General features: G+C 41.0%; 1 protein-coding gene across 5 annotated transcripts in view; it reads right to left on the minus strand.

Annotated features, from left to right (window-relative positions):
* Nucleotides 1–23,537, minus strand: part of LOC129703973 (ubiquitin thioesterase ZRANB1) — a 55,738-nt gene that overhangs the window by 21,104 nt on the left and 11,097 nt on the right. For all 5 annotated transcript variants that reach the window (XM_055646734.1, XM_055646731.1, XM_055646735.1 and 2 more), the window contains exons 3-4: nt 13,950–14,137; nt 10,526–10,679 (exon numbers count right to left, since the gene is read on the minus strand). In XM_055646734.1, the coding sequence (XP_055502709.1) occupies nt 10,526–10,679; nt 13,950–14,137 (342 nt within the window). The remainder of the gene's footprint in view (nt 1–10,525; nt 10,680–13,949; nt 14,138–23,537) is intronic.

Consider the following 23,537-nt stretch of genomic DNA (forward strand, 5'->3'; position numbering starts at 1 on the left):
TGCCATATTTTTTGTATCTTCCACTTCCTAATAATCAATCTACAGATACCTTGATAATAGGCTCCTCTAGAGTGTGTGTGTGTGTGTGTGTGTGTGTGTGTGTGTCTGTGTACCTTTTCACAATTCAAATACCCCATCAACATTTCACGCTGCCTTGTCAAGGCAACCAGCTTAACAATCTCACCCCGGTCACTCCCTCCTCTCTCCCATCAGGCAAGAGGTACAGACGTTTGATAACACATACCTCTACTAATACTCTCCTCCGCCTAGCAGAGCTGGTCCTTACCCTCAACAACTTCTTCGACTCCTCCCACTTCCTCCAAATCCAAGGCATTGCTATGGGCACTCGCATGGGCCCCAGCTATGCCTGCCTCTGTAGGGTGCGTTGAACAATTACTGTTCCAGGTGTACACTAGCCCTATCCCCGAACTCTACCTCTGCTGCATTGACGACTGCATCGGTGCTACCTCCTGCACCCATGCAGAACTCACCGACTTCATCACCTTCATGACTAATTTCCATCCTGCACTCAAATTTACTTGGACTATCTCAGACATCTCCCTACCATTTCTTGATCTCACTGTCTCCATCACAGGAGACAGGCTATTGACTGACATCTATTATAAACCCACTGACTACCATAGCTATCTAGACTACACTTCTTCCCACACTGCTTCCTGTAAAGACTCCATCCCCTACTACAAATTCCTCCGTCTACGCCGCATCTGCGCCCAGGATGGGGTTTTCCATACCAGGTCATCGGAGATGTCCTCATTCTTTGGGAAACTGGGGTTTACCTCTTCCATTATAGATGAGGCTCTCATTAGTCTCCTTGATATTCCACAGCTCCGCTCTTGGTCCTCCTCCCCCCATTCGTAACAAGGACAGAGTCCCCTTTGTCCTCGCCTTCCACCCCATCAGCCGTTGCACACAGCATATAATTCTCCAACATTTCTGCCACCTCCGATGGGATCCCATTACTGGCCACATCTTCCCATCTCCACCCCTTTCTGCTTTCCGCAGAGATCGTTCCATCCATAACTTCCCGGTCAACTCGTCCCTTCTCACCCAAACCATCCCCTCCCCAAGTACTTTCCCCGGCAACTGCAGGAGATGCAACACCTGTTCCTTAACCTCCCCCCTCCACTCCATCCAAGGACCCCGACAGTCTTTCCAGGTGAGGCAGAGGTTTACTTACACCTCATCCAACCTCATCTGCTGTATCCAATGTTCCAGATGTCAGCTCCTGTACATTGGTGAGACCAAGCGCAGGCTCGGTGATCGTTTCGCTGAACACCTCCGCTCAGTCCGCCTTAACCAAACTGACCTCCCGGTTGCTCAGCACTTTAACTCCCCCGCCCATTTCCAATCTAACCTTTCTGTCTTGGGCCTCCTCCATTGTCAGAGTGAAGCCCAGCACAAATTGGAGGTACAGCACCTCATACTTCGTTTGGGCAGCTTACACCCCAGCGGTATGAACATTGACTACCCCAACTTCAAATAGCCCTTGCTTTCGTTCCCTCGCCATCCCCTCCCCCTTTCCAGTTCTGCCACCAGCCTTACTGTCTGACTATTTTCTATCCCCTGCCATCAGTCTGAAGGGTCTCAACCCGAAACGTCACCTATTCATTCTCTCCAGAGATGCTGCTTGTCCCGCTGAGTTACTGCAGCATTTTGTGTCTACCTTTACGCAAGATACCTTTACGCAAGCAATAACAGCTTATCCCAGCTGTTATTGTGCAACTGAACCATCCTATCGCCGTCTACAGTGCGGTCCATCTCACTAGAGACCTTTGAACTGCCTTCATTCCAACTTTATCTCGCTCTAAATAATATGCCCTTCAGCCTGCATCTGTACATTGTACACATCTTGATTGTAATTATGTATAGGAAGAAACTGCAGATGCTGGTTTACACTGAAGATAGACACAAATGCTGGAGTAACTCAGCTAATTTTCTCCAGCATTTTGTAATTATGCATCATCTTTTCGTTGACTGGACAGCATGCAACAAAAAGCTCTCTGGACAGCGGTACACGTGAAGATAATAATAATAATAATAAATTAAGATCCATTATTCGCACAGTCCATTCATGCTCTATCAAGATTTTATTTTTAACATATCCTATTGCTCATGTGTAACTTATATGCTGACAATTTAAAAAAGTTTACTGCTTTTAGCTTCCAATCTGTCAGTCATATAAAAAGCAGGCTCCGTCTTGGTCATTAATGTTCCTGAAAGTCACCGACATAATGCGTAGCAGCCTTACAGGGTACATCTCGAAATATCAAATGATCTCTTCGTTGCTACTTATAGCTTTGAAACAGCTGCCCATAATGAACCATGCACCAAATTAATTTCCTGCCTCCACCCTAATACCCCCAAGAACTCTACCAAAAGAGATGGTAATAACACATTTAAACAGACAATATCCGAACCAAAATTTTGCTGGGAGACAATTTCAAATATGTTCACAAGTAAGCAAAATCTAAGAGTGAACCCAATTTTGATTTTGGCCACTACCAAAATCATATTTTGTAGCTCTAAATAAACATGTATTTTAAAGTATTCAAAAAAGGCTTAGAGTGTTTTAAGTACCCATTACATATATTTCTATTTTCTAAATAATGCAGTAACTTATGAACTACAGTAAACCCTGATGTCAACGGACCTCTTTATAAGGGATTTCAGTTAGAGCTCAGCTTGCACTGCCTCCCTGACTTCTGACAGCCCCGCGACACAGACAGTTGGTTGACACAGTCGTTGTTGCGGCTCATGTTGTTGCCCCAGGCCGACGGCACTTTATTCAGGCCGCAGTCACCGACGGGACGTGCCCGGTCACCATGGAGTTGCATCCATTCTGTCTGTTGGTCGTCTCTTAGTCCACTCCCCCATCACTGCCACCCCCTCCTCCTTCTCCCATCACTTTGTCTGCACTGCCACTGTCTCCTTCTCGTTCTCCCTGGAGTCACTGAGATCTTCCCTCACACCAGCTGCCACTTCATCCTGTTGGCCGTCGCTTTGTCCACTCTGGCTCTTGCCCCCCACCGCCCGCCTCCCCCTCTCCACTGCTGCCTCGTCCCCTGGAGTTGCCGACATACTCCACCTTGAAAGATGTCAGCAACTCCAGGGGAGGAGAAGGTGGCGGCAGCGGACAAGGGAATGGCAGAGTGCACAAAGCAACAGGAGGAGGAGGTGGCAGCAGATAGCGAAGCAAAGTGACAGCCAACAGAAATAAGCAACAGCTGGTGAGAGGGGAGGCTGTCCCACAGTGACTTGAGCACATTCTGTCAGTAGCAGCGGCCTGAAGAAAGGCATGCTGTCCAGGGGCTACAATGCTGAAGAAGGCCTCGCTGGTGCAGATCAGCAGCAACCGCACATAGTTTTAAGGTGAAACAACACCAAGTGTTGCAGTAACTCAGCTGATTGAATAAGTCTGAAGAAGCGTCCCGACCAGAAATGTCACCAATCCGTGTTCTCCAGAGCTGCTGCCAGAGCAGCTGAGTTACTCCAAGCACTGTGTCCTTTTGTATATTAATCAGCATCTGGTTCTGTGCTTTTACTACAAACAACGTGCTTTTACTACAAACATTGCTCAGTTATAGCAAACGTCAGCAATAACAGACACCATTCTCACATCCCCCCCCCCCCCCCCCCCCCCCCCCCCCCCAACAGTCCATTATAACAAGTTTACTTTTCATTGCAAACGTTCATATATGCACAACTTCTCCATCAGTTTTCATAATGGATTTTATCTAAATGACTTTATTATGTACTGCCAAACATATTACAATGGTGTAACCATTGTTAAATTTCCCTTTTCTTAAAATTCAAAGACAATAATGAAATACAAAGATGCATCCAATTTGGAGAGAGCAAGATAAATCAGTTGGGACATAACAGGGCACGTAACCCAACTTTTAAAATATTGACTACAAACCTAATTAATTAACTAAAATGCATAGTTGAATTGAACTAGCTGATCTTTTTTTTTTAAATATAAAAGACTATGGTGGCTCCTCCTTGTTCTAGTAGCTCTCTATTGAGCCCAGCACCAAGCTAGTTGGAAGATACGCAGAGCTTTATAACACAAATCATTGGCATTTGAATGACTGCTTCAGCCATGCAGGTAACAGTGAAGTGACTTTATCTCAAATGTTATTAAATTATTAATGTAGAGGTGTTTTCAATTAATGTATTTTAATTTTTAATTACTTAAATCTGAATCCGAGTGAATTATTTAAATCTTAATTTTAATGTCTTTCTCTCTCATCTCTGGTCAGTTCATCCAGACCTCGTCACCAAGAGAGGCTGGCTGGATTAGCTGATCAGGCCTATGGATCTGAGTGTGCACAATCTCAGCCATTAAGCTTTCCCCTATGTTAAACATTACTAATGTCATATTACTATAGAATCAGCCCATTTTAAACACGTTTCTTTCAAAATGAATCCCAAAATACATGTTGCTGCAGAACACATCCATTGTTATGCTGTAAAATTACTAGTTAAAACATAATTGAATAACTTTTATAAACATCTAGTAAACTAGAATATTAAAATACTTTCCTCGATCTTAAATAAAATCAATCTCAATTTAAGTGCACTAATATATACCATGTTTTCAGAAAAACAGATTTGCTTTATTATTGAGCCATTGAAATTCCTCATTTTCAAAAATACTAATCCTGCCTCAATCTTGCATCATACATTAATTTACAAATTTACAAATAGCCACTGCTATTGAAGTGAATTTCCATGTGACTTCTCAGCCAGGTAAAGCAATAAACTCAACTCTTTTCTGCCGTTCAGCCGGTTACCGCTTACATTTTAGATGACAGCAAAACAAAACTAAACAAGCATATATAAAGCGTTATCCAATGAGAGGATTTCGATGTTTCGAGACCAGAGGTTCAAATACAACATATCCCACTCCTGCTCCTTTACCTCTTCTACTTGTCGAACTGCAAGAAACACCATCAGCATTTGCCAAATAAAATTTCCAGATCATTAATCCATTCTGCCCAATCTATTTATACCTGCCAACTGCCCTACTACAACTTTCAAGCCAATGATGTCAGGCTAACTGGTCTGCAGTTTCCCATTCTTTAATAGTGATGTGTACAAAAGAACTAAAAGGGTCTTGACCCAAAACGTCACCCATTCCTTCACTCCAGAGATGCTGCCTGTCCTGCTGAGATACTCCAGCAATTTGAGTCTACCTTTAATAGTGATGCCAGTCAGATACAGAATGACTGGGTGGGACAAGTCTTTGAACGAGTTGGGTGCTTTTCCCAAAGCAGCGAGAAGTGTAGATGGAATCAATGGAGGGATGTTCGGTCTGCGGGGGTGACATCTACAAATTTCTGCAATTGATTGCGTGGGGCTGTTCTCAAACCAAGCCGTGATGCAATTCAACCGTATGTTTTCTATGGTGCATCTATAGGAGTTTGCAAGAGTCATTGGAGACACACCAAATTTCCTCAGTCTCCTCAGAAAAGAGCCAATCCTGGCTGTCTCATCAATGTGGATGGTAAATGGCAGTGTTGGAAATAAATCTTACTCATTTGAAAATATAGAAATTTCCCCAAGTCATCTCCAAAAAAATAACACACAGAATGCAACTTATATATCTGCATTAGATATCTATTTCAGAATCAACAAACCTGAACTGTGTACATATTGACTTCAAAATTGCTCATTGTCCAATCAATATTTGCAAATTCAGTAACCCTATACAGTCCAGAAATAAGTACATGTGTAAACAGAACACTAGTGGCATTGATCATTCTACATGTACTGAAAATGATACTGCTTTGTTCCTCAGAGGTGCGATCATCACTCCTCAGCTTTATTTTTGAGACAAGAAATCAATAAATGTCAGTGTTTGCAAGATTTTGTTTTGGTGCAAATGCTTAGCGTATTATCTGCATTTTTGGCATGCGTTATAATTTTATTTTCAGCTGGATCTTTTCATACTGCAAAGAGTAGGAGTAAACGGGTCCTTTTCACAATGGCAGGCATGGACTAGTGAGGTACCGCAAGGCTCAGTTCTGGGACCCCAGCTATTTACGAAATATATTAATGATTTGGACGAGGGAATTGAATGCAACATCTCCAAGTTTGCGGATGACACGAAGCTGGAGGGCAGTGTTAGCTGTGAGGAGGATGCTAGGAGGCTGCAAGGTGACTTGGATAGGCTGGGTGAGTGGGCAAATGCATGGCAGATGCAGTATAATGTGGATACATGTGAGGTTATCGACTTTGGTGTAAAAAACAGGAAAGTAGATTATTATCTGAATGGTGGCCGATTAGGAAAGGGGGCGATGCAACGAGACCTGGGTGTCATGGTACACCAGTCATTAAAAGTAGGCATGCAGGTGCAGCAGGCAGTGAAGAAGGCGAATGGTATGTTAGCATTCATAGCAAAAGGATTTGAGTATAGGAGCAGGGAGGTTCTACTGCAGTTGTACAGGGTCTTGGTGAGAACACACCTGGAGTATTACGTACCGTTTTGGTCTCCTAATCTGAAGAAAGACATTCTTGCCATAGAGGGAGTACAGAGAAGGTTCACCAGACTGATTCCTGGGATGTCAGGACTTTCATATGAAGAAAGACTGGATAGACTCGTTTGTACTTTTAGAATTTAGAAGATTGAGGGGGGATCTTATAGAAACTTACAAAATTCTTAAGGGGTTGGACAGGCTAGATGCAGGAAGATTGTTCCAGATGTTGGGGAAGTCCAGAACAAGGGGTCACAGTTTAAGGATAAGGCGGAAATCTTTTAGGACCGAGATGAGGAAAACTTTTTTCACACAGAGAGTGGTGAATCTCTGGAATTCTCTGCCGCAGAATGTAGTTGAGGCCAGTTCATTGGCTATATTTAAGAGGGAGTTAGATGTGGCCCTTGTGGCTAAAGGGATCAGGGGGTATGGAGAGAAGGCAGGTACAGGATACCGAGTTGGATGATCAGCCATGAACATATTGAATGATGGTGCAGGCTCGAAGGGCCAAATGGCCTACTCCTGCAACTATTTTCTATTTTCTATGTTTCATCTGTGTAGCTATACAATTGTCCACAATACTTGATGTATCGGTACTATAATTTGTTATCTGTTGTTGTGTCTTTTTGCAACAATGGCACCCAATCTCCCTCATAAAATTCACTACACTTTTTATGTGCACTTCCAACCGCATCTTAATCTCCAATTATGGGCTTTATACCAGGATTTATTGTCATTGAGCAGGTGATGGCGAATCACGTTTCTGAACTATTCAAATCCATGAAAGTTCACAGCAGAAAATTGAAACAGTTAAATTAACTCTAGACATTACACAATAACAGAATGAGAAATGTAATTGAGATTGCAAAATATTAACAATTTGAATATTAAGTATCACTAATGGATTCTTCCAAACATAGTGACTGGCCAGTGTTTCCATAAATCATGGTTAAAACTTCAAGAGATTTCCATAAACAGATAAATTGAAAACCAAGTATTGCTCAGACAACATGGTCAGAGGATCTCCCCTCTATACTCTGTCCTGATGCCTCAACCCAAAAAAACATCAACTATCCATTGTCCTCCAGATGCTGCGTGACCTGCCAAATTCTTCCAGCAGGTTTTTTTGCTCATGGATGGGAGGGAGGTGGCAGACACGTGTACAGTGCATTCAGAAAGTATTCAGACCCCTCCACATTTTTTTTACTACAGCCTTATTTTCAAATGGATCAAATTCTTTTTTTTTAAATCATCAATCTACACACAACACCCCAGAACGAAGAAGAGAAAGCAGGTGTTTAGAAATTGTGGCAAAGTAATTAAAAATAAATAACTGAAAGATCACATTTACATAAGTATTCAGACCATTTGCTATGACACTCAAAATGAGCTTAGGTGCAACCTGTTTCCATATATTATCCTTGAGATGTTTCTACAACTTGATTGGAGTCCACCAGTGGTAAATTAAATTGATTGGACATGATTTGGAAAGGCACACACCTGTCTATATAAGGTCCCACAGTTGACAGTGCATGTCAAGACGAAGGAATTGTCCGTAGACCCCCGAGACAGGATTGTGTCGAAACGCAGATCTGGGGAAGGGTATAAAACAATTTCTTAAGCATTGTAGGTCCCGAAGAGCACAGTGGCCTCCGTCATTCTAAAATGGAAGAACTTTGGAACCACCAGGACTCTTCATAGAGCTGGCCACCTGACTAAACTGAAGAATCGGGGGAGAAGGGCCTTGGTCAGGGAGGTGACCAAGAACCCGACGATCACTCTGACAGAGTTCCTTTGTGGAGATTGGCAAACCTTCCAGAAGGACAACTATATCTGCAGCATTCAACCAATCAGGCCTTTATGGTAGAGTGGCCAGCCGGAAGCCACTCCTCAGTAAAAGGCACACGATAGCCTGCTTGGAGTTTGCCAAAAGGCACCGAAAGAACTCTCTAACTATCTCTGGTCTGAAGAAACCAAGATTGAACTCTTTGGCCTGAACGCCTGGAGGAAACCAGACACCGCTCATTACCTGGCCAATACCATACCTACAGTGAAGCATGGTGTTGGTGGCAGCATCATGCTGTGGGGATGTTTTTCAGTGGCAGAACCTAGGAGAATAGTCACGATCAAGGGAAAGTTGAACGGAGCAAAGCACAGAGAGATCCTTGAAGAAAACCTGTTCCAGAGCATTCTGGACCTCAGGCTGGGGCGGAGGTTCACCTTCCAACAGGACAACGACCCTAAGCACACAGCCAAGACAACGCAGGAGTGGCTTTGTGACAAGCCTGTGAATGTCCTTGAGTGGCCCAGCCAGAGCCCGGACTTGAACCCAATCGAACATCTCTGGAGGGACGTGAAAATAGCTGTACATCGACGCTCCCCATCCAACCTGACAGCTTGAGAGGATCTGCAGAGAAGAATGGGAGAAATTACCCAAATACAAGTGTGCCAAGCTTGTAGCATCACACCCAAGAAGACTTGAGGCTGTAATCGCTGCCAAAGGTGCCTCAACAAAGTACAGAGTAAAGGGTCTGAATACTTATCTAAATGTAATATTTCAGTTATATCTTTTTAATTACTTTGCAACAATTTCTAAATACCTTTCGATTTTTTATTATGGGGTATTGTGTAGATTGATGATAAAAAAAAAAGAATTTAATCCATTTTAGAACAAGGCTGTAATGTAACAAAATGTGGAAAAAGCGAAGGTCTGAATATTTTCTGAATGCACTGTATATCAAGTTATTCATCCTCATTTAAGGGGCAATCTGGCACATTTGTATGGCAAATTGGGAGGTGGGTAATAAAAAAAGAGGATAATAAAATAGTTAGAATGTTCAGAGATAGTAAAATGCATGGTGAGAGAAAAGTTCTTATATATATGTAACAACTAAAACCCAAAATGGAAATTGCAATAACAAAAGTGTTTCATTATTACGATCAACTACTTCTCAATTTTGATTTGGGGTCTTGCAATTACAAAAAAGATTCCAAAAATATTATCAGTATTACTTGGAAGTTTGACATATTTCAGTTGGGTCTGAACATTCCCAATTACACCAAGGGCAGAATTTCCAACCAGGAATAGTGAAATAAATATCATAGATAATTAAAAGATCACTGTGTTTTTAGTTGTGGAGATTACAGTTTTGTATTGGCAATGCTCATGTGGGTAAAAGGTCGAGATGATCTCAAGTTTCAACACAAATAAATCTAGCAGCATTTGCGGCAACCACGATTAGGACATTGCTCCAGTTACAAAATGATACCAGTGCCAATTAGACCCACAAACTGCAAAGTTATCATTCTCCACTATAGAGATTAATCACAGTCCAATCAGCAATCAGCCTCTCACATGCATCTGTTGGAGGAAAAGGTGGAAGCAAAGGGAGGCATTTAAATATTTTGCAGTACAATTTGCAGAAATAATCTTTAATTCTTGGCAAAGCAGTTGTGTGTCAATCACTGATGAGCCAAATCAAACTGTGGATTTGGTCTCAGCAAGGCCCCACTTCTAACTGAATAAACTCACCAAGCCACCAATCAAAATTTGAAAATTTAAAACTAAGACTGAACATTTCTTTCAATGGGGGATCCTTGCAATTGTTATAAACAACGTGAATATGCTCAGCGGTAATTTTAATTTGTCCAAAAACATCAATGACGTCACCAATACTCAATGGTTACTGATATTATCTATAGTTTCAGATACATTTTTGTTTGATTACATCTCCCAAGTCCTTACAAACGTTTAATACATTCAAAAGGCACTAAGTTAATGCAACTTACTGTTGCTGCAATTGCAGGATAAAATCACTGTGGGTTAAAGTTCACCTTACCTAAATTTTCATTACGCATTTCTGAGAAAACTAATATTACTGACAATGTATTGCATCATACCTCAAAAGGTATGCCTATTCATTTCTTTAAAAAAAATCTGCATGTACAATGGATTTAACAATGGCTAAAACAGGTGACACATGAATTGAACTATTTAGATACATCCTTTTGATTATAGTTGGTACCTGCAGGTAATGTAAATGTCACCAGATCAGTTAGGAAGTAACAAGCAAAGTCTCCCTTGCGCTGATGAAGTGATGCAGCTATTTCACGCCGTATCTGTTCCGTTAGCTCGGGACATACCATTGCAGGAATGCACTTGGCCGCTTGTTGAGACACCTAAAGAAAAAACAGCAATGATTACATCATCAAATTACTATAAATTAAATTGGATTAAGCTGTAATACATTCAAGTGGTTTCAATGCAACAAAAACAAAGTTGTTGTTGCTAGAAACCTGATAATGCTACCAACACTCAGAGCTAATGTTTCAAGTCAATATTTCATATCATGTCACAGATCACCAATCTGAATGTTAACTTGGTTTCTCTCCCCACAGGTACTGCATGCTCAGAATATTTCCAGTATTTTGTATTTAGTTCAAATTTCTAATGATATTTTTATTTTCATTATATTCAGTTTGTCAACATTTTTAAAAGGCAAAACTTCATGTTCTTTGATTAGATTATTATCTTCCCTCACTAACAATCTGTAAATACAAGAAAATAGGTGTTATATTTGGTGCAGTCACTCACACTCTCAATGCACCACCTAGGGAGGGGGACAATTTAAACAAAAATAAGTTTCCACTGAAAAGATTTTGTTTTGAGTGGAGGGGGAAACATCAAAACATTCTTAACTCTGCAGGTCAGGCACTAGAATGATTTGATTGCAGAAACTGGAGTTAAACAACTGTCTCTTGTAATCATTATCGTGAAACTGATAATAAGCATGGGATTATTTTGCAATGTCTACTTTAAAAAATCAGCAAACAACGCACTCAAATCAACTTTGGCAAGTTATTAAACAGGAACTTGCCAAAGTTGGTCTTGGCCCCAATTTCAAATGTCAATGTGTTTACCAGCCCTGTCCATATCCATAACTATTTTAAAGCTCACAAAATTGTCATTGCTGGTCCCAAAGTGTCACTTACACTTCAGTAACTTGCCCTGCCCAATTCCATAAACTAGCTCAAGCTTTGCCCTCTCCCTCTAGGACACTCCACATATGGCCGGAGGGAACATTTCTGAACACGCATGACAAATTCCACCTCATCCTGGCCCTTGTGACTATGACCGCCCCAGTCCATGTTGGTAAAATGAAAATCCCATACTATGATAACTGCATTAGTCTTGCAACTGCCTGCTATTTCTTGACATATTTGTTTCACCAATTCACATTGGCTATTTAGAGCCCAACAGTATAATCTCAACAAGCTGATCAACCTTTTTTTTATTTCTCAGCTTCATCCATGCAGCCTCACTGGGCAATCCTTCAACAAGGTCATCTTAGACAACTGCAGTGAAGTTGATTGATAAAGCAACTCCCCCTTCTTTTTTTCCCCTCCCATCTCCATCTTGCCTTGTAGCATCTGTACTCTGGAACATTAAGCTGCCATTTATGTCCCGCTCTTAGCCAGGTTTCCGTAATGGATATAACATCCCAGCCATATGTACCCAATCCACACCCAGGATTCATCCACCTTATTTGTCAGGCCTCATGCACCAACATAAACACAATTTAAACCAATGGGCCTTTGCCCATACCTGTCATACTACTGCCAGACCTGTCTACTGAATTTACCATCATTGATTTCTGTATCGACTTACAGCCTCCCACCTGTAACACTACTGCATTAGGACCCATTACCCTACCAATTAAGTTTAAACCGTGCTAAGGAGCACATGTTTAAGCCTAGATATTGATCCTCCTCCAATTCTGGTGCAACCAGTCCCTCTTGTCCTGGTCATGTCCCTGCACTAACTCCTCAGCTAAGTACTCACCTGCCTCGTGAGCACCAGGCACTGGAAGCAAACCAGAAATTACTGCCCTCTAGGTCCTGCTCTTTAATGTTTTGCCAATTCCATATATTCACTCTACAATACCTCATCCCTTGTCCTACCCATGTCATGTGTGCCAATGTGCACAACAATTCTGGCTGCTCACCCTCCCCTTTGAGCATGTTCTGCAGCCACTCTGAAACTTCCTGGACCCTGGCACCAGGGTACATCACCATCCTGGAGTCCAATTTGTGGCCATAGAATCCCCTATCACAATCACTGTCTGACTTCACTCTTTTGTGCTGTGCCTCAGAGCCCAGTCTGGTGCCACAGACCAGACTGCTGCTGCTCTCCCCTGAAGTCATTTCCCCCTCCCACCCCTGGCAAAAAACAGTATCCAGAACAGTCCAAACACATTTTTGGGGAGAACGGCTGTGGTGGATTTGTGTATCCTGCCTCCTCCCTTTACCTTTCCTGATGGCCATCCATCTACTTTCTGTGTGCATCTTGGATATAGCCACCTCACTCCCATAACAACTCCCATCTATAATACTCTCATTCTCCCGGATGATCCCAATGTCGATCATCTTAGCTCCAGCTCCCTCGTAGTCAGGAATTGCAGCTAGACACACTTCCGACAGGTATAGTCCACACGGACATTGGTAGCATTCCCGATCTCCTATACCCTGCAGGAGGAGCATACCAATATCCAAACTGCCATCCAAGCTGCATTTAAACTAAAGAGAAACTGGTAAAAACAAAGACCTCAACTCATCTTACCTTTTACCTCCTTTCAGCCTCTTCACAGCAGTGTCACTCACCTTCAAACACAGCACCTCACCCCAACAGACAACCACTTCCAAAACATCTGCTCCACCTACACTAGTCTTTTCATATCCAGTTGGAGCAATCACTCCCAGACACCAGTGGTCCAGGTTTTATTTAAACCAGCTGGGAAGCTGGAAGGTCTGAAGGTGGAGCAGTCACTTGGACCAGATGGACTAGCCTACAGGGTTCTGAAAGAGGTGGCTTTAGAGATGGTGGAGGCATTAGTGGTGATCTTTCAAGAATCACTGGAGTCAGAAGTGGTTCCAGAGGATTGTAAAATCACAAATTTTACTCTATTGTTCAAGAAGGGAAGGAAGCAAAAGAGGAGATATTATTGGCCGGATAGCCCGACTTCAGTGGCTGGTAACATTTTTGAGTCCATTATAAAGGATGAGGTTTCTGAGACTTGGAAGCACATGATAAAATAGGCCAAAGTCAGCATGGTTTTGTGAAGGCGAGAGAGATCTTGCCTGACGAATCTGTTGGAATTCTTTGAGGAAGTTAATAGTAGGATGGGCAAAGGAGTTAGCTGGATGTGTGATTTTGATATGAAAAATCTGAAAAAGTATTTTGGTTATGTAAGCACAGCAATGTTGAAGAATGCCATTTGAATCTATACTACTAGCTTCTATTTAGAGCTTACAAAATTATTTTCTTTCACGAGACCAGGTTTAATCTGTAACTCACTTGACATTAACTCAATTTTGCCAACAGAAATGGGGGTAACAGTGAGGGGTGATGGGCAGGTGAGTAGTTAATAAAGGTTCTATTAGTTAACTTACCTCAGTCAACAAAATTGCCAACATGTCCTGCCTCTGAAAACGGATAGCAAGGTGTACAAGCGTGTAACCTACATCAAAAGCAGAAGGACGATTCAGCAGGCGCACTTCATCTGACACAAGCTGACGAGCAATGTCACTTCCAGATGACTTGTAAGCTTCCACTGCAGCCAGATCTCCTTCAACAACTCCTGCAGAACACAATGCATACTCAAATTAAGTAAGCTGTTCAAATATTACCACAAACCAATTTATCAATATACAATACAGAATTTGGAACTCAGGATGCAGGTATTTGAAGACTGCAATGATAAAAAATCTTCCAAAATACAAATACTTGCACTCAAGGACAACTTTTGTGTTAGTTTATGGGACCTACAGATTGTTTAATGAAATGCATTTCAACTCTTAATACAGGTAGCAGAACAACATACTTGAGTGCGAGAAGATACAAGGAAGCTGATTTATACTCGAGTGAATTATGTACAGCAAATCAGATTATTTTATTAAACACTAGGGGAGCTTGAAAGAGGGGAATAAATAAGGATTCCTTGACAGTGGAAAAAGCTTACCCCGGCACAATAAAATATGTGAAGGCAAATTCAATATGAATACCTGTGGATGGGAAAGATACGTCCGACAAAATATTGAAGCCTCCACGATGATGGCATATTTTTCAGCAAGGTTTTTATCAGCTGCTAACATTGAATTTTATGTTTCGTAACAGGCAATTTTGGAAAAAGGGCAGTTTGATTTTATTTCAACATAAACACACTCCACTGTCATAAGGAAAAGTAACCAAGCATCTGTTCCAGAAACCCCAAACAGATAAAGTTGTAGTAATTTTATCCAATTCATTTTAGAAAGCTTATAAACAATCAGTTGCTCAATTTAATATTTGAGTTCATTAGGTTTTACGCAGCTTGAAAAAGTTCTATTTTGGAACACAACAGACTGAAGTTGCTGGAATCTAAAGCAAAAAAAAAAAAAACTCTACAGGAAGTAGTCAGTGAATCAAGCAGTATCTGTGGCAGAGAAGTATTTGTTGATGTGTTGAGTCAAGACATTGCATCAGGACTGACAGTGGAGAGGGTAGATAACTGGCATATAGAGTCAAAAGGGAGGGGGTGAAATAGGGGCCAATAGATGATAGGTGGACCAGGGAGAGGGATAATGGGTAGATGGAGCCGGGAGAGAAAGATAGCATTGGGGACAGAGGTTAAGTAGATACATTTAAAATTAAATTATAAAGAGCATTTTAGAAACTCGTAGGTAGACAAAAATGCTGGAGAAACTCAGTAGTATCTATGGAGCGAAGGGAATAGGCAACGTTTCGGGCCAAAACCATTCTTCAGAAATCAAACTCGTATTGAATTTGCTAATGAATAAGCTCATTGAATCACTTAAGAAATTATACCAAAACTACTTTTGTTGGGAAAGGATGCATACGGACAATACTGAACGGTAATGGCTTCAAATAGGCCATGAGTGTGGGATTTTACATTGGAAGCGAGGTGGCCAAGGACAGAAAAGGTCAGTATAGGAATGGGAGAGAGAGTTAAAATGGTGACAGGACTTGACAGGCAGAGTGCAATGTATGGCTAGGAATGAAACAATAGATATTTTGAACCAGATGCAAGGGAAGAAACATGCAGCCAAGGATAAAAACAAGATGCTTGTGCAAAAACACAAGGTGCTATAATAACAGGAATACATTTCCAGTAGGTATTCAGAAAATTATTCCAGCGTGTATACTTAAAGGAAAGCAGGAATTAAAAAGTTGAACCAGAGATCAAAAATTACATAGAAAAGTGCAAGGCAGAATGAAGAAAATGCTCGAAAGAGCCCATAAAATTGGTTTAGTCGTCAAGTAGAAATTCTAATTATTACTGACCAACAATTTGCATGTCTGGCAACTTTGTGACAGTACAAAATATACAGGTAATGAACTTGTTGATATGGGCAGCTATGAGCCAACAATAAATGTAAGCGATTTAGCTCATAAGTAGGGTGACCATGCAATGACTACGACAGTCTTGAATTTAAGAACTCAGAAATGCCTGGAACTAGGACTTGAGGGAAAAAAACAGATCATACAATGTAACAAAGAGGTGGAGTTGGAGAGTGGGGTATGGATCAGGGAAACCTGGGAAAATAAAAATGTGTTCAACGCTATATACAGATTCCCTCAATTACAAATTACTCACAGCAAGTATATGTACTGTAAGAGGTGAATCAGTACCAAAATGTCGAGGAGAACTAACTAAGCAAATTTAAAACCAGGAAAGTCCTTGTAGTTTGGAAGTCATATACCAGGCAATGATAACAATAGTTTGTGGTACCCAAAAACAAATTAGCCTTGCTACAATGATAATAATCGAAATAACCAGGAGTAAACTTAGAAATAGTACTCACAATACTATAATTTAAAAAGATCTAAGGAAAAAAGGTGGAAGTGATCCAATATAAAATTTGAAAATTAACTATTTTTCTTCAGCTTGTTTTTGATGGTTTAGTAGCTGGTTGACTGAGATTCTAGTTACCTATATTCTGACTGCCTATAAATCCTGTCACTTCAATTATATATAGATTGTAGTCTTACAATCATTCCCAAAATAACTTGAGGGCAATCAGACAATTTTAACAAATGGAACAAATCAATTGATAAAAAAAGATATGGAATAAACAGATCATTTTCAAATTGAGAGGCTGTGGTTTGTGGGTTACCGCGGGAATTGATGTGAGGCACCCAGCTGCTCGCAAGCAAATATGGATTGGTTACATATCCAGGTCTGCTGATGATAGCAATTTCACAAGGTGCAGAGAAGCTATAATGGGACAGAAGGGTGAATAGGAAAGGATATTCATTTCGATAACAATATGGAAAAATGTGAGGTTATCAAAATTTACACTGATAGCAAGGTTTTGGTCTTCTGCGCTATCTGAGTTTCTTTGTACACATATTACTATAAGTGAATCTGCAACCACAGCATGTGTTGCCTTCTTTGCAAGAGGATTTGAGTATAAAAATGAGGACCTTACTGAAATGATACCAGGAACCTGTACAGAAGTTCCAAGTTTACTGTCAATGCACAAGTACGTTAAGTTACGGTTATAAAGAAAAATCTTGCATTCATACAATGAAAAAATAAGTGGAGAACTTGAAACAAAATACTAGCAGCACCCAAAAGAGCAGGTAGTATTTATGGAAAGAGAAACAGTTTGTTTCAGGTCAAAGTTCTTTATCAGAACTGGGAGAGCAAACAAGTTAGTTTTAACATGCAGGGAAGGCAGGACAAAAGGGAATACCTTCCATTCCTGTCACAATCTGACCAGCTGAGTATTACCTATGTCATTTCACCTCTTTTCCAACTATGCAGGGACACAAATAATCCTTCCAGATGAGGCAGCACTTTGAATCTAGTGTACTGCATTCAAAGTTAACATTGTGCTTTCCTCTTCACGGAAAATGCAGATTGAGTTAACGCTCCATGGAACACATGCAATCAATTGACAGGGGGAATCCTAGCTTTAATCGCCTGTAGTTTGCCTCTCCATCCCATCCATGGCCTTCTTCACAGCTCTAATAATGCTGAAAGCAGGTCTGGCAAATACCCAGATGAAAAATGGTTTTATGTTTGCAATTTGTAACTTGGATTCTGTATTTGTAACAGAACTGGTCATAGCTCGACTGTGGGTAATCATTAGCTCAGTTAACACATTCTTACCTGTGGACTCTACCTACAACTCTGCATTTTGCAGCTTTTTTTTAATAATCTTTGGTTTTGTCCTTCTAACTGCATGCATGTCATATAGATCTTAACTGTGCGAAATAATTATGGATGGTTCAGATGGCAAGTAATCCAGGCAATATCCAAAAATATGTTGATCTTTATGGGTAGTACACGAAAGGGGCAGAGGCAAATGATTGCCATTATTGAATGGCAGAGCTGGCACTTGGACATGAACGTTCTACTCCTGCTTCTAATTCTTAGTAACACCAGTTCGATAGTGGGAGGGCACAGATTGAGAATAGGGAAGCCAAATATCAGGGATACCACGCATTTCAATTGCATCAGCTTTTTTCTCATGACCTATTCATTTTTTTAAATAAATATCTTCTTAATTCCAACGCAATTCCTTTCAGCTGTCCCAGTCATACAATATAAAACTTCGTAAGACCAACAGAAAAGTAGTACGTTGTCACAAAAGTGATTGGTTCAAAACTATGGAGTATTTTCATTAGGTATAGTATTACTTACTTCTTAGACATAGTGACTATTCATGCTTGAAGATACTGAATGTGTAAGAAGGAACTGCAATGCTGGTTTAAACCGAAGATAGACAAAAAAAGCTGGAGTAACAGCGGGACAGTCAGTATCTTTGGAGAGAAGGAATGGGTGACGTGTTGGGTCGAGACCCTTCTTCAGACTGGTTAGGGATAAGGGAAGCGAGAGATATAGACGGTGATGTGGAGAGATAAATAATAATCTGATACTGAATGCTTATCTGAATTTGTTTCTTCTGCTGATCCTTCTACAGAATGGCTGTAAGTAGAGCTACTTTTTATTGACTAGAGATTAAAGTTAAACAAAAGGAACACAAGCATCCAGTACCAACAATTGTCGAGAATCTGAAACTACTTGGATCTAGGGTGACTGTTTGTGTTTAATTAAGATTCACTAAAATCAGAAGTAAATGCCATTGTCCAGTATGCTAGTAAACTGAGGAACAGTCTTTGTGCAGGTTTCCTCAAGCACAGCCTATTACATCAAGCACACCATTCTTGGACTTGTGTGCGACAGATTAAGAGTGTCCACAAAAATCCAAGCCAAATACTACTTTGGCATGTTGTTTTCACAAACATGCATTCAATTATTATCAGACAGACAAAATTCACATTTTTACTTCTGGCCCACTTCAAACACAGCTTATTTGATTGAAAACTGCTTTTTGTTGCAACAGATACAGCAAATTGACAGACGCTCCTATGCCAATAAAGTAGCTTATCCAATTTTCTATTTAATTTGAATTGTAAGTGTGCACAGTTGGGGCATTATATGACAAGCACAGGAATGTTTTATTATTATTATAGTGACTGGATACTTTAAAAGTAGGAAAAGGTATAATTTACTTCAAGGCAAATTGCAGCTGAGGAGATCATACAATTAGGGATGCGTTGATAGTCATAGAAGGGACAAGGAGTTGTTTGTGCAACAACGGCTCAAGTGGCTTGCAATTTAGTTTCAAAGTAGCAATGGAAGCAAAATAATGTATTGACCCCAACAACAGCTTAACTATTTAATCAAAATGTTACTACAAAGTCTGATTTTTTATCTGATCACTAATAATGGGCACACTGTGGTGACAAGCCACTGTCTACGAATGATGAGATATGATAAGAGGCTTGATACCAGCCCCAATATACCCCTGAGCAACAAGCTTCACAGAGTAAAAACATGGTGCAAAATCTGGGAAACCTAATACTGATGATATCAAATGTGGTTTTAGTGGCTGCTCACTCTAACATTGTTACTGAGCCGACCTTGCCTTTGTTTGAAGGATTAATTCAACACAATGTAGGGATTTGAATATCCAGTACACACAAATATATATTTGATACTTTTTGTGCTTTTCGAGCCTTTTGATACTTAGACAAGTCTGAATTTTGAAATTTAACTGTTCAATGTCCAATAAAATCTTCAGTCACGCTGAACCCCGACATATCTTTTCCCCCTATTTCCTTCATAGTAAAGTCCTAAAATTGATAGAAAAGACACATGTGGTTGGATGCAATGACTATATTGCCAGTGTCAACTGCATCCAATTAAGGACCAGTCACATGATATCCTGAATACAAAGAGTCCAGCATCAGAGGTTCAGCAAGGGGCAATGAGGATTTGCTCAGTGGCGCACATTAAGGCAACGGCCAAATACAAAAAACTGACAAATGGTGGGGTGGACGGGAAAATTAAAAATTTACTATTAAAAGGAAGATTCTCTATTGAACAATTGTTGAGGTCATGTGATAGGAGTAGAATTAGGCCATTCAGCACATCAAGTCTACTCTGCCATTCAATCACAGCTGATCTATCTGTCCCTCCTAACCCCATAACCTCCGACACCTGCACTAATCAAAAATCTATCCATCTCTACCATAAAAATATCCACCGACTTGGCCTCCACAGCCTTCTGTGGCAGAAAATCCCATAGATCCACCACCCTCTGACTAATTAAATTTCTCCTCATCTCCTTCCTAAAAGAACACCCTTTAATTCTGAGGCTATGACCTCTGGCCCTACACTCTTCCACTAGTGGAAACATCCTCTCCACCTCCACTCTATCCAAGCCTTTCACTATTCTGTATATTTCAATGAGGTGCCCCTCATTCTTCTAAACTCCAGCAAGTACAGGCCCAGTGCCGACAAATGCTCATCATTGATTAACCTACTCATTCCTGGGATCATTCGTGTAAACCTCCTCTGGACCCTCTCCAGAGCCGGCACATACTTCCTCAGATATGGTGCCCAAAATATTCCAAATGCGACCTCACCAGCACCTCAGCATTACATCCCTGTTTTTATATACAAGCCCTCTTGAAATAAATACTAGCATCGAGTTTGCTTTCCTTACTACCGACAACTATTGATCAAATATGTGCAGAATAGGAAGAATATCCTATTAGTGTCAAACAAAAATAATTAATGAGCTTCTTTTTTAAAAAGCCCACGTTAGAATGACCATTTAAGACTAATATTAAGAGGAAAATAAAATCAACATGTACCAACCAACTAATTCATTTACCACAAGTTTGGGGGGGGGGGAGGTCACAAATCTTGAAATTAAAGCAAGTGGGCAATCACCGACAGAAACTACTGATCACGTCATTATACAATTGCTCATAGAATCAACCCCAATCTATTAATTCCATTCAATGTTATTTAAACACATTGTGGATGGAGCATGATTCAAATACTGTCAGACAGCCATATCACATGTTGCACATTACTTAAACAATTAATACAAACAATCCTCTTCTCTCATTTGAATGTTCTGTCTTAGATACCACACAATGCCTTCATCTGTTAAAAAGTTCAAGCTTCATTTAAAATGTACTTTACAGGCCACCTTAGTTATACCAAAATGCCTGCAAGCATTCAAGAAGGAAAATAAACTTGTAGGGAATTTGGTTACAACCACTGATTTAGAAATAAAAAAGCTGTGACAATTTATTAATAATCATGCCATATATTTTAAACAATTAATTTTAACACCTCTCATCATTTCCCAGTACAGCATAACTGTGGCCAACTTCTAAGATGTATTCACAGTTTAATCTAGAATTCATTGCAGTAAACAGTGCAAATCAGCAAGGGAAGTGGATTTCCTTATTTGGCAATATAGGATGTCTTAATATCACAATTTATTAGATAAATATGCAATGAATTCCCCAAAGCTCCTACTCACCAACAATTTTCATAACATAACTCTCATTTTTCTAGATTTAGTCCATTAGTGAATGAAGCCTAACCTTGTAACTAGTTAACACTAACTCCCAGTAAAGCATTGTTAATTAATTGAAATACTTTCATTTATGAAGAGTGAAATTAATTTGTCAAGGAAAAACTTACCAAGCATATTGGCCCAAAGACTTTTAGCATTATAATCTTTACTAACACAATTCAGAACCCAGACCTGAAGATTCATGCCAGGAGCGTCAGTGGGCTGTATGCATTTCCACTACCCCACCCACCCCAAAATGAGTGCCCTCATGATAACTTCTGCTCTAACTAGAGAAATTCATGAAATGATAGCAAATTGCATGGATCAATAACATTAATTCAGAGAAAGAATAAATGTTAGGTTACACAGAAAAGCTGGAGAAACTCAGCGGGTGCAGCAGCATCTATGGAGCGAAGGAAATAGGCAACGTTTCGGGCCGAAACCCTTCTTCAGACTGATCAGGGGTGGGGGTGGGTGGGGACAAGAAAGGGAAAAGGAGGAGTAGCCGGAAGGCTGGAGGGTGGGAGGAGACAGCAGGGGAGCTGAGGAAGGGGAGGAGACAGCAAGGACTAACAGAATTGGGAGAAGTCGATGTTCATTTCCCCGGGGTGCAGACTCCCCAAACGGAATATGAGGTGCTGTTCCTCCAATTTCCGGTGCTGCTCGCTGTGGCCATGGAGGAGACCCAGGACAGAGAGGTCGGAGACGGAGTGGGAGGGGGAGTTGAAGTGCTGAGCCACCGGGAGGTCAGCTAGGTTATTGCGGACCGAGCGGAGGTGTTCGGCGAAACAATCGCCCAACCTCCGCTTGGTCTCACCGATATAGATCTGCTGACATCTAGAGCAGCGGACGCAATAGATGAGGTTGGAAGAGATGCAGGTAAACCTCTGTCGCACCTGGAACGATTGCTTGGGTCCCTGAAAGTGAGTTGAGGGGGGGAGGTAAAGGGACAAGTGTTGCATCTGCTGCGGCCGCAAGGGAAAGTGCCCGGGGAGGGGGTGGACCGAGAGGGAAGGGAAGAATTGACAAGGGAGTTATGGAGGGAGCGGTCTTTGCGGAAGGCAGATATGGGGGGAGATGGGAAGATGTGGCCAGTAGTGGGGTCACGTTGGAGGTGGCGAAACTGACGGAGGATTATTTTTTGTATGTGATGGCTGGTGGGGTGAAAGGTGAGGACTAGGGGGACTCGGCCCTTGTTGCGAGTGCGGGGATGGGGAGAGAGAGCAGTGTTGCGGGGTATGGAAGAGACCCTGGTGCGAGCCTCATTTATGGTGGAGGAGGGGAACCCCCGTTCCCTGAATAGTGAGGACATTTCAGATGTCCTGGTGTGGAACGCCTCATCCGTGGAGCAGATACGGCGTAGACGGAGGAATTGGGAGTAGGGGATGGAGTCCTTACAGGAAGCAGGGTGGGAAGAATAAATGTTAATTGTTTTCTTTGAAGTTACTTTTTATTCCTACAAGCTGCCAATCTATAAAAATTCAATACTTTGAACAGATTTTTAATCTCTTAAAGAAGTTTCTTAATAAATCAAAAGAAAGTAAAAAGTAATTGAGACAGTAGATTCAGAAAGGCTTCCTCAGAATATGGATTAAAATATTTGGATTAAAAACTCAGCAGCATATTTGTTTCGGAGCCAAAATGCCAAACATTGATTCATGAGTATTATCAGAAACATTATTAAGGTTAATCAAACCTAGTTAATTGCTTATCTTATGTGGTACATTGGAAGTTATGCCCCAAGTGACATTGCTGTGTCTGGAAGCACGAGATAAGAGTTCTGAAGACAACAGGAGAAATAAATATTGTCCTTTTTACCATTGATTAATTTTCCAACACATGTGGGCCAGGTATTCATTGGAGTTTGCATGTTCTCCCTGGACCTCGTGGGTTTTCTCCAGGTGCCCTGGTTTCCTCCCACATCCCAAAGTCAGGCATGTTTGTAGCTTAATTGGCATAAATTTCCCCTAGTGTGTAGGAAATTGATGTGAAAGTGGTTTAACATAGAACTAATGTAAACAGGTGATCGATGATCAGACTACTCACTGGGCCAAAGGGCCTGCTTCCATGCAGTATCCCTCTAAATAC

Source organism: Leucoraja erinacea, chromosome 15 (assembly GCF_028641065.1).
Source record: "Leucoraja erinacea ecotype New England chromosome 15, Leri_hhj_1, whole genome shotgun sequence".
In the NCBI taxonomy this organism is placed as follows: Eukaryota; Metazoa; Chordata; class Chondrichthyes; order Rajiformes; family Rajidae; genus Leucoraja; species Leucoraja erinaceus.